This window comes from Vigna radiata, chromosome 6 (genome assembly GCF_000741045.1).
Source record: "Vigna radiata var. radiata cultivar VC1973A chromosome 6, Vradiata_ver6, whole genome shotgun sequence".
NCBI lineage: Eukaryota > Viridiplantae > Streptophyta > Magnoliopsida > Fabales > Fabaceae > Vigna > Vigna radiata.
Genome location: NC_028356.1, coordinates 2,860,798 through 2,873,283, shown reverse-complemented (window position 1 = coordinate 2,873,283; position 12,486 = coordinate 2,860,798). Strand labels below are relative to the sequence as shown.

The window sequence follows — 12,486 nt, the reverse complement described above, 5'->3', positions numbered from 1 at the left end:
TTTGAAGAATTAGAATTTATACTTTAGTTTAAAGATAAAGCACAAGTTATTTATAATAATTTAAAGACGAAAAATACATTTATTTCATAATCTATTAATTAAAATAACCAAAAAGAAAAACTATTGTTTTATAAAGTAAAATAACCATCACAAAATCTACTTGTTTTATAAGTTTTTTAACATAGACACATACAAATTCACGTTGTTTTTTTATTAAACAAATAACTTTAAAAAATTTGAAAACTTTATAAACAACAACAAAATTTACTTTCAAATCTTCTCAATTTCTCTTAATCATTCTCCTTCAAATCCATTCTAGTGAACAAAATCTTGTTTTAAGTTTAAAAAAAAGAAGATTCACTTATTATGTGTTTGTGAATTTTCGTTTTCTATAATATAAAACTCTCGCCAAATAAACAATTTAATTAAAAATATAATAAACTATGAGTAGAGAAACTTAAATTGAACAATTAACATTTTTTATAGGATTAACACCATAAATTTACATGAACAAAAAACCTTGTCAAAACTAATAATATAAATTATGGATAATAATACTTTGACAATATTTTTTTGATAACATTTTAATATTATCTACGTGTCATTTTGTGATTAGTCCAGGTTAGTGTTTATGATTATAATTATTAACTGTGAAGTAATTTTGAACCAATTACATAATAACACGTAAATTTATTAAAATGTTGTCAAAATATCATTATCATGAACAAATATTTTTAATCCTATTATTATTACTCTAATTTGACTTTGCCGTATAGTGTGACTTTTTTACTATGTAGTACTTTCGCACTTTGTTGACACTTTTTTTTGTTCTTTTCCAAAAGTCGATCTTCTCATTCTAATATCAGACACAATAGCCAATTTTTTTTTACTCATGAGACATAAAATAGTATAAGTAATCAAATACAACTTCAATTTCTTAAATACATGAATATGAAAGTTCTTTTTGTGGATTATTTTATTCTATTTTTTAACATACGGCACTACGTGCGCACCAAAATTCTATGATGTGATATGTTATTTGCATCACAAAATGCTTCTATGCACTTTATGGAAAAAGGAAAAGAGAAGCTTTCGGCGCAGATATTCTTTTTTTTTCTTTCTAAGAAATCATATATTACAAATAGGTTTAAACCCTTTTTTGTTCCTAAGTTAAGTTCTGATGTTCAGTTTAGTCATCGCTTTTAAAAATGTCAACCTTTAGTCCTATGATATGAAAAATGTATCAAATCAGTCGTATTTGTTAATAAATCACAAGTTTTTCATTAAGTGATTTGTTGTTCATAACACATTCCGTTAAAAAATCACAAAATATTGGATACCTAGGTATGAAAACTTGTGATTTATTGTTCATTAAGTGGTGTCATGAGAACTGATTTGATACATTTTTTATATGATAAAAGCGAGGACTAAACTGAACATCAAAACTTAACTTAGTTACAAAAAAGGATTTAAACCTTACAAATACACCACACAAAACAAAAAATATTTTTATTTTGGAAAATTATTATTTTAATTTAATGTTATTTATTTTATTGTGTCGTATAAATAAAAATATTAAATAAAAAAATTATAAACTTTTGTTAATATCACAGATTTAATTCAACATATTTTCTACTTCTAAATACCAAACCATATTCCAAAACAGCCACCCTAAATACTCCAATCAATTCCAATTCCCAAACATAAAATGTAATATACATCAGATTTTAATAAAATAAACATTCAACAACGTACCTATACATATAGATAATAATTCATCGTACCAAATTCAAATTTCAGAACATTTCAAACAAACAACACTGATTAAAATATTTACAACTTCAAAAAGTAATAATTAACTTTTCTTAACAGATAAAAACCTCAAATAACTCTAATGGTTCGAAAACTCATGCCTTAACTCAAATAGCTGTAAAGATACGTATAGATTAAAAAATTATAATCATTTATAATTTTTTAACTATGAATAATATTATTTATGTCATATTACTTATAATATTTTGTATTTTAATTCTAAAATTTATTTTATCTATGACTATATGTATAATTAAATATATTTTTCTTTTTTTTAATTATTACTTTTAAAATTTAAATAATTGTTTAAATATTTAAAACATGATACACATACTGTCTCTATGTTTATGCTAATAAGAAGATTATGGTTATTAATAATATATTTCAATTAATTTATTTTCCTTTTTATTTTTTAAAGGTAAAGTACCCGAAGGTGGCAAGTTGAGCAAGGAAGAAAAGATACTGCTTCAACGAAACCAAAGCCAGCTTATACAAAACCCAGTCCCACACCCAGCACCACCGTGGTGGCAGCCGCTGCCGCCACCTTCCGATCCTCCACCGCATAGGAGCAAGTCCCCACCTCTACAGTATTTTTCTTGTATCAAATGCAATGTGATATTATATTTATCACAGGAAAAACACTTCATATGATATTGGTTAGAGAACATATATTTTACATAAACTTTACAAAACTAATAAATGAAATAGTTTATGCTGAAAACAATATTTTAAGTTTAATATAATTTTATAAAATCCAACTTATAAAATAAAATTTACACTTTTATTAAATTGATTTTATTTATAATTGAAACTTTTAATACGTGGCACTTAAGTATATCATTTGTAAAACTATAAGAACGATCAAACCATAAATCTAATAAATAACAAACATTTTAATTTAAAGATAAACTCTAATTAATTTGGCTCACAAAATTAACCTAAAAGTAGTTTGATGTGATAATTTAACTACTATAAATTGTATTCATAATATAAACTAATTAGAGTTTAATTAGAATTTATAATTTAGTTTAAAGATAAAACACAACTATTTATAATAATTTAACCACAAAAAAATATATATTTATTTCATAATTTATTAATTAAAATGAAAAAAAATATTGTTTTATAAAGTAAAATAATCAACCTAAAAATATACTTGTTTTATTGAATAAGTTTTTTAAAATAGACACGTACAAATTCACCTTTTTTTTATTAAACAAATAACTTTAAAAAAATTTGAAAACTTCATAAAGACTTATTTTAAGTTTAGAAAGAAAGAAGATTCACTTATTATGTGCTTGCGAGTCTCACCAATTAAACAATTATAATTAAAAATATAATTAACATGTTCTAGAAAACCATGTTAATTAATTTGTGTAATTGACGTAATAATACATTTATCTTAAATTATGTAAAATTAAATTATAAAATAAAAAGTGTATAAAATTTATTATATTAATATGCTATCATATATTTAAGAAAAATGATAGTATTCTAAATATTTTCAATATCACGTTATACAAAATAATAGTAACTTATATAAAGGGTCAGTTTGTTATAAATTTAAAGAGTGATTCTAATGAATATTAGTTTCGGGAAAAGTTGAAGCTTCTGTGTAATTTATAATCATAAACCAAAAAATAGTTACTTTTATAATGGTCTATTAAAAAAATCTTTCCAACAAAGAATTTTATTTCAGTTCTTTTTAATAGTTAAGTTAAGTGGATTATATCAATAAATTTAATATTATTTATATGTACTAGTTTCAGGTTAGATATATTATTTTTATTTTATATTTATTTTTTAATTTTTAATTAATTAATTATTATTTTATTATTTTTATTCTGGGTTTAGTCGTATTTCTTTCCTTATAAATAAATAAATTATTAAACTTTTTATTGTATTATTATATATCAATACTTTCCTTTTTGATCTATTCTTGTATCCTCTTTCACAGGTGACTTGAATAATTGATATATTCTTTCCTTAATTATTGTATACCTTAATTATTGTATGTTGGTTATGTATATTCTATATATTGTACGCGATTACTTTTTCAAGATCAATAAAACACATTTGTTACAATTCTTACCTATACGATTTATATGCACTAATTTTAAAAAAGTATTAGATATATTATTTTTTATCCTATATTTATTTTTTAATTGTAGTTAATTTATTATTATTTTATTACTTGTATTTCCATTATAAATAAATGATTAATCTTATATCATACACCAACACTTTCCTTTTGATCCATTCTTTTATCCTTTTCCGCAAGTGTTTTGTATGGTTTCCAATTCTTTAATTATGTTTTTGAACTATTTTCTTTTGTTTTCTCATTGCGTCTATCGTTTATGGATATTAACCTATTTGCTCTCAAGTATGTATCATTCTTGAATTGAATTTTGTGCATCTCGTTTTATTTCTCAGTGCTAGAATCTTTCTTGTGTCTTTCTCGCATTTTGTATGTTCCTTAATATTTAACTTTCCGATTGTTGTGTATAGTCAGTGTTTAGGCAAAGAAAGTATGAATCAGTAGAGGAAGGAGGTATCAGAGAAAGTGAATGGTATTCTCATTAAGAAAAAGATATGTAACTACATATCTATGACATTGAGCTTTATTAAAAACGAGATGAATACTCAAAATATCTCGTATACTGAAACAAACTATTGAAAATTATGAAACTATATATCTATGGCATTCAGCCTTATTCCATACCAGATGATCCATAGAAGTACTTGGTGATGGCCAACAATATAACCACCGTTTCATTGCTGAACTTAGACAATGTTAACCATGAGTTGGCTATCGCGATCAACAGTTCGGCTAGATGAGACAAATCATTCTCGAATCTCTTCAACCAATGAAGGAAGAAATCTAAAACTACCTTAACAGCGACTCTTATCTTCTTTAAGATGCCTCCGGCTGCCACTGGTACTCCGGCTGCTGCCAGTACTCCGACTGCTAATTCCACTTGTATGTTCTCTGGTGTCACGTTATCTGGTTCTGTGATTGCTATTGCTTTCACCTTCTTCTTTGGTTCTACGATTGCGTTCACATTTTTTATTGTAGCTACTAATTTCACTCACTTTGGTGTTCCTGGTACTCGTGCTTCCGCCATTCTTTCTTAAGAAGAAGAAAAAGAGAAGAATAAAAAAAAAGTAAGGCGCAAATGAATTTATAAAAAAATTCAAATTGTATAAATCTGTGCCAATTATTAAATATATATATATATATATATATATATATATATATATATATATATATATATATCTTTTAACTGGTTTCTAAAAGCACTTTGATGAGAAGCTGAACGATACACACATTTAACTCGTTTACATTTAAATTATATATTTAAATTTTTATAATAAAAAAAAATGTCGTAAACATGAAAACTTATACTCCCATGCACACCTGGTTTACATGATTAAGTTATTATGTTACTTTGTTAATGACTTTGGTATTGTATTAGTGAATATCTACTTTGTAATAGTTAAGTCACATTAACTATATCATTAACAAGTTTGATACTGATAGGAAATAATATATTTGATTATAGTTTACCTTATTTAGTTTCTGCATAATTGATTCTGTCTTGAATAATTGATATATTATTTCCTTAATTATTGTACGTTAATTATTGTACGCTGGTTATGTACATTCTATATATTGTACGCTGGTTTTAATTATGTTTTTGAACTGTTTTCTTTTGTTTTCTCATTGTGTCTATCGTTTATGGATATTAACGTATTCGCTCTCAAGTACGTATTATTCTTGAATATAATTTTGTGCATCTCGTTTTGTTTCTCCTAGAATCGTTCTTGTGTCTTTCTCCCATTTTGTATGTTTCTTAATATTTAACTTTCCGGTTGTTGTGTATAGTCAGTGTTTAGGCAAAGAAAGTATGAATCAGTAGAGGAAGGAGGTATCACAGAAAGTGAATGGTATTCTCATTAAGAAAAAGATATGAAACTAAATATCTATGACATTCAGCCTTATTAAAAACCAGATGAATACTCAAAATATCTCGTATACTGAAACAAACTATTGAAAATTATGAAACTATATATCTATGGCATTTAACCTTATTCCATACCAGATGATCCATAGAAGTACTTGATGATGGCTAACAATATAACCACAGTTTCCTTGCTGAACTTAGACAATGTTAACCATGAGTTGGCTATCGCAATCAACAATTTGGCTAGATGAGGCAAATCATTCTCGAAGCTCTTCAACCAATGAAGTAAGAAATCTAAAACTACATTAACAATGACTCTTATCTTCTATAAGATGCCTCCGGCTGCCACTGGTACTCCGGCTGCCACTACTCCGGCTGCGAGTACTCTGACTGCTAATTCCACTGGTACGTTCTCTGGTGTCACGTTATCCGGTTTTGTGATTGCTATTGCTTTCACGTTCTTCTTTGGTGCTACGATTGCGCTCACATTCTTTATTGCAGCTACTAATCTCACCCACTTTGGTGCTCCTGGTACTCGTGCTTCGAAGAAGAAGCACTTTGGTTAGAAGTTGAACGATGCACACATTTAACTCGTTTACATTTAAATTATATATTTAAATTTTTATAATAAAAAAATGTCGTAAGCATGAAAACTTATACTCCCATGCACACCTGGTTTGCATGATTAAGTTATTTTGTTACTTTGTTAACGACTTTGGTATTGGATTAGTGAATATCTACTTTGTAACAGTTAAGTCACATTAATTATATCATTAACAACTTTGATACGATTTATATGCACTAATTTTAAAAAAGTATTAGATATATTATTTTTTATCCTATATTTATTTTTTAATTGTAGTTATTTTATTATTATTTTATTACTTGTCTTTCCATTATAAATAAAGGATTAATCTTATATCATACACCAACACTTTCTTTTTTTTATCCATTCTTCTATCGTCTTCTGTAGGTGACTCGTAGGTGACTCGTAGGTGACTTCTATAGTTTCCAATTCTTTAATTATATTTTTGAACTATTTTCTTTTGTTTTCTCGTTGCGTCTATTGTTTATGGATATTAACTTATTCGCTCTTAAGTATGTATATCATTCTTGAATTGAATTTTGTGGATGTGGTTTTGTTTCTCAATGTTAGATCGTTGTTCTGTGTTTCTTGCATTTTGAAATACTATAAATATATTTAATTCTATTATTTAATATATGAAACAATTTACTTTTATTTCATCTCGATAATTTTACTCATTCTTTCTATTCAAATTTAACATAGTGAAAATAAGATTTTTTTTTTTCTGTGTAGAAAAATATTATGATCTCGAATTTCCAAAGATAAATTACTTTAATATACGTGAAATCAATGTTGGGTGTCATGAACTTTTGATTAAATGAATTAATTTATCTGAATTTGAATGAAAGAAAATCTTTAATATAGATTATTTTAGAAACTAATTTCACAGAAGAATATTCAATCAATCAATGTTGATGATAAATAAGAAAATAAAATATATTCAGAAAAAAAGTAAGAAAAATAATTGACAGAAAGACTATGATTTTCTTTTTATTTTATTCCATTAGAAACATTGGTTAATCATTTATATTTCATAATTGATTAATATGCAGACTAAAAAAGTTATGATTATGATTAGTCTTTAGGATCACTAATAGGAAAGTAAGTAGAAAAAGAAGCTGGATGACACATGAAAATGAAATAGAAACTAATTTACTCTATAAGAAAATTTGATTGAATGATGTTGAAGATATCATTACTGTATCACATAGGTACTTTCTGATTGTTAAAGAGATTACTTAAGGTAAAGAGATGACTTAAGTTAAAAATCATACCTGAGACCTTTTATTTATAATAGTTGTAATGGGTTTTTACTTTTTATGGGTCTGATGACGACCCAACCACGCCTTAACCTCCATTAGGAGCTTTAATGAGCTATTATCGTTTATATCTAACCATGTGGTCAGTCGGGGTTGTTGCCCGGTGATTGATCTGAGAAGAGTACTTCGGTCTAGATAGTCGGTTTGGAAAGAACTATTCGACCTGGGTGGTTGGTCGATCAACTTTAGACGATCGTTCGGTACCAAATGGTCGGTCAGCCTTAAGAAGAGTCTTACGGTACAATGTGTATAAATTTTTTTTATATTAACAATTTTTTTTACGTTTCATTATTTTAAAACATGCATTATTATCTTTAGTATTCTATATTTTGTAGATTCTTGCGTACCACATATTGTTAAATGAATCGTTAATACTTCTTATCTCATTTTAGTCAAGCAGGTTGGTTCGTGATGCCATCCTCGAGTAATTGAAGTTTAATTTGCACAGAACTCAATAAACACAAGAAATATGCTAATAAAAAAAGATGTGATATGGAATTCCAGTCAGGTGATTCAATTTTGGTGAAGTTGCAATCACACAAACAACATTCCTTGACTTAAAAAAAGAAAAAAAAATAAAAATCAGAAGTTGGGATAGCGGTATTTCGGTCCCTTTACTATTACCGAAAGAATTGGCAAGAATGCTTAGAAACTTCAATTACCTTCTATTACTCACAACCACCATGTGCTTCATGTATTATAGTAAAAACTATGTCAGAAAGCCTTTACCTATATTTGACAAGGAAGTACCACCTTTCATTCAACCCTATGCGATTTTGAAGTCTAGAGTTCTTATACCAATGCTACTTAGGAAGATCAATCTCTCTTTGTGGAGGCTTTTCTGACTCTCAACCTTAACGGCAAGATTCATCTTATTGAAGGGAAAATTGTAAAGTTTGAAATTTACCTTAAAAGGAGAATGTTTGGTTAACATTTTTTTACAATTTTCATATAATAATTTATGATGGATCTGTTTCAAATATACAAACTAATAAAACAGTAATATATAATTTATTGTAAAAAATACAAACTAATAAAAAAAGTAACACATAATCTATTATAAAAAAAATTGTTAACGTGTCATAGTCTAAAAATGTGTTTTTAACAATTTTTTTTTACAAATGCATATAATTTTTTTTTCCTTCACACCCACACATTTTTCCATCTTCATTTATAAAGACATACTTTTACAATATTTTATTTAAATCTCCGTCCTTTATAAATTAAAAAACCATTTCAATTATTATAATTAAATGTTGATTTATTGGAAACATAAAATTTGGTGTTGGAAATTGATTTCATTTTTATGACATTTTTTTTAAGTGATATCATTTAGAGAGTGACGTGGCAACAGCTGGAAGTAAGACGTAGCTGAGAAATAAAATATTATTAAGCTTAAACATTAATCATCAACAATATGATTAAATAAATTTTGGAAATATTAGAAAAATATCAGGAAAGTAATTTCATTTAATTTTGAATGGTAAAAAACAGAGGGAAACAAATTAAAACGGCAATTTTAAAATACAAAGACAATAATTAAATTCCAATCAGAAAGCAGAAGGCAGTGATGATGGTAAAAGCAAAAAGTCAAGAAGAAAGGGACACTTCATGAACAGAAGTGGAAGAAGAAGAGAATAGAAAAGAAGAGGGTTTGGTGTTGTGTTGTGTTAGCGGTTTTTGATTGATTCACCGATCGGAACCGAATGGGGATCCTGTACGCGCTGGTAGGTCGCGGATCGGTGGTGCTGGCGGAGTACAGCGGCACCACCACCAACGCCAGCGCAATCGCGCGGCAGATTCTCGAGAAGATCCCAGGCAATAACGACACGCACGTTTCCTACTCTCAGGATCGCTACATCTTCCACGTTAAACGCACCGATGGACTCACTGTTCTCTGCATGGCTGACGACACTGCCGGCAGTGCGTTTTCCGATCTGTTCACTACTCCTTCTGTAAAACCTAAATCCATCACTTACTCGCTTTTAATGTTTTGAATTCTTTCCTTGTAGGGAGACTTCCTTTCGCGTTTCTCGAGGATATTCATCAGAAGTTCGTGCGGACTTACGGGCGAGCCGTTCACTCCGCGCAGCCTTACGGAATGAACGAGGAGTTCTCTAGGGTTTTGAATCAGCAGATGGAGTATTACTCCAGCGATCCTAACGCCGATAGGATCAATCGGCTCAAAGGTGAAATGTCTCAGGTGTGGTGGTTTTTCTCTTTGTTTTTTTTTTTTTTTGAGTAATTGAAAATTTAGAACTTATTGTTTGGCGAGTGTGTGGCTAAACAACCCTGTCAATGGTAATCAGTGAGTTAATAGCTTGTACGATTACATTTTTGCATCAATTCCGCATCATTTCATCCTTGTTTAGTAATTCAACAATGCCCAAGTTAAATGAGCATGATATTGGAACATTAAATTTATAATTAATGGAAATACATCTAATAATGATTAGTGAGCAGCGTTTCTATTTGATATATGTTCCAAGACAGTGCTGCACTGACCTGCTCTTTGACTTTTACATTTTATACTTTGGTCTATTTTGGATAAGCTTCTATATGAACACTTATTAGAGAATAAACTGAAAAATAAAATTTATCGAACTTCTCCTATTAAGTTAAAATCCTGTTATGTCCTATAGTTCTGGGAGAAGTTTTGATAAGAAGGCTTCTGAAAAAGTGAAGGTCTATAAGACTAAAGTTAGTTTTAACTTTTTAATTTATAAGAGAAGCTGGATTTATTTACCTCTTTATTTCTTTTCCCTTATGTATTTGTTGAGAAGTTTTTCTGAGTCGAGCCTTATTTGTTGTTCATTTGGTTGTTTTGCTCTCAATGTGTGTGTTCTCTTTTTTTCTTTTGGGTTCTTTAACAGGTACGAAATGTCATGATAGAAAATATTGACAAAGTTTTAGATCGAGGTGATCGGTTGGAGTTGCTGGTGGATAAAACTGCTAATATGCAAGGAAATACATTTCGCTTCAGGAAGCAAGCTCGCCGCTTCAGAAGCACCGTGTGGTGGAGAAATGTCAAGCTCACGTATGTTCTCTATCTAAAACTCACTTATGTTAGCTGAACCTGCAACGAAAAACTGCAGTCTTTTGAATGAATCTGAAACCTCATCTCCATTCTTTTTGTATAATTTCTTGCATGATCACTTGATTTTCCTCAATGCTGATATTATATATATTATACGCACACACACACACACTAGAATTTCAGAGGACTATGATTGAAACCACCTGGGCTTAAACTTTGGTTGAAACTTGAAGTGTTGGTAATTCTAAATGTGCTAAAGTAATTTTCTTGGTAGAAATAATTTCACTTGTAAAAGTATAAAATAAGAAAAAGTATTAGAGAAAGGAAGAGGTAAAATTGAAAAAGGTTGGAGGGTAAGAAATCCTCAACAAAGACCAAAGAGGAGGAAAACCAGAGACAAATGGAAGCTCCTAAAAACTAGTCAAAGTAGGAGAGTTGTGTAGTCTCCTTGCATCTGCAACACCGATACACTTGAAGAGGTTAAAATGATTTTATCTCATAAAATTGTAGAGGTGAGAATACAATCTTGGAGATGTGGGGTTTCTTATCAAACCCAGAAATTCGCATAAACAATGCATTGCCACAACATTTTTATGTTCCTTCTTCTTATCAAACCTTTCAAAGTGGAATGTATAGAAATCGATCCAGTGAACTAGAAGACACCCATGCCTCACCAAAATTATCTAAAAGTTCCTTTTATGTGGCGGACTTCAAAGTTAGATCTAGCTTCTTCGGTGTCTGAAAATCACACTTTCTAATAAAAACACTAGTACCAGTATAAACCTATGGTTACTAATTTGAACACGTTCTAATTATTTCAATGGTTCAAAATTAATTTTATCATAATCATTTCTAGGCAACTTTATGACAAATGGGCCCTTGGTTGAACACATTTAAGGGGAAGGGCCATGCGGGGATGTCTAATTTGCAACATATAAGGTTTCCAAGAAACCCAAAAATAGGGTTATCATTAAGGTTCCGTGTTCTCATATGATATAAAATTATAATTGCCAAGCTATATTTGCATGACAAATCCGCCTACATTCGATTGATTTTTATGTTATTGATAGTGCAACATCTTTCTAAATATAATAAAAATTAAAGTTTTTGTGTGTTGAGAGTTCCATAAAGTAAAATATGAATTCACCTCTACTAGATTTAGGATGTTTTCAAATAGTTGGAACCAAACTGTTTCCTTTGTAAAACCTCGTCATAACATCATTAATCAATCTTTAACTACAGTCAGAGGATTCTCTGTTTTTCGGTCTTACTGACTAAACAGTTGTATGTTTGCAGGATTGCACTTATTCTCATCCTACTTGTAATAGTTTATGTTGTGCTGGCTTTTGTTTGCCATGGGCCCGCGCTACCATCTTGCTTTTAGTGAAGGATTGGCAAGTGAATTCTATGTGTGCCTCCTTGTGGTCTTCAACTTGCAGACGTCACTTCTTTTTTATCTGCCTTTGATTTGCAGATTCCATTTCTTCAACTATATTACTGGGTTGTCCACTTTTCTGCTAGTGAATTTCTTGCCATAGATTGAAGTGTTCTTTTCTTTTTCATATAAAGTTTGAGGGGCATAAAACTTATATCGTTTATTGTATTCTCATACCAGCCCAAAGATTTTAGTTGATGTATAGTGTTGCAGCTTGAGGGTGTCATGAATGTTCTCTTGTTCAAGACGGGCAAGGGTAAGTCTTAAATTCCATTTGTTTTTTCATAGCTCAGTGAACCGGTATTGTGAACTTCTCGGCCCTTGTTCTCTTT

At 29.1% G+C, this 12,486-nt stretch overlaps 1 protein-coding gene across 1 annotated transcript; it reads left to right on the top strand.

The window, feature by feature from the left end:
- The first annotated feature begins 9,233 nt into the window (after positions 1 to 9,233).
- Positions 9,234 to 12,241, top strand: LOC106763016 (vesicle-associated membrane protein 711). Its single transcript, XM_014647168.2, has 4 exons — positions 9,234 to 9,605; positions 9,695 to 9,885; positions 10,556 to 10,719; positions 12,016 to 12,241. Exons 1-4 carry the CDS (start codon positions 9,389 to 9,391, stop codon positions 12,101 to 12,103), a joined length of 660 nt encoding a protein of 219 aa, XP_014502654.1. The 5' UTR covers positions 9,234 to 9,388; the 3' UTR covers positions 12,104 to 12,241.
- Positions 12,242 to 12,486: the final 245 nt, after the last annotated feature.

Bases quoted from the DNA above. Each gene is read 5' to 3' on its own strand.
- LOC106763016 (XM_014647168.2), top strand. From the start codon at position 9,389: ATGGGGATCCTGTACGCGCTGGTAGGTCGCGGATCGGTGGTGCTGGCG. The intron at 9,886-10,555 runs GTGTGGTGGTTT...GTTCTTTAACAG, and splicing joins TCAAAGGTGAAATGTCTCAG to GTACGAAATGTCATGATAGA. The intron at 10,720-12,015 runs GTATGTTCTCTA...GTATGTTTGCAG, and splicing joins TGGAGAAATGTCAAGCTCAC to GATTGCACTTATTCTCATCC.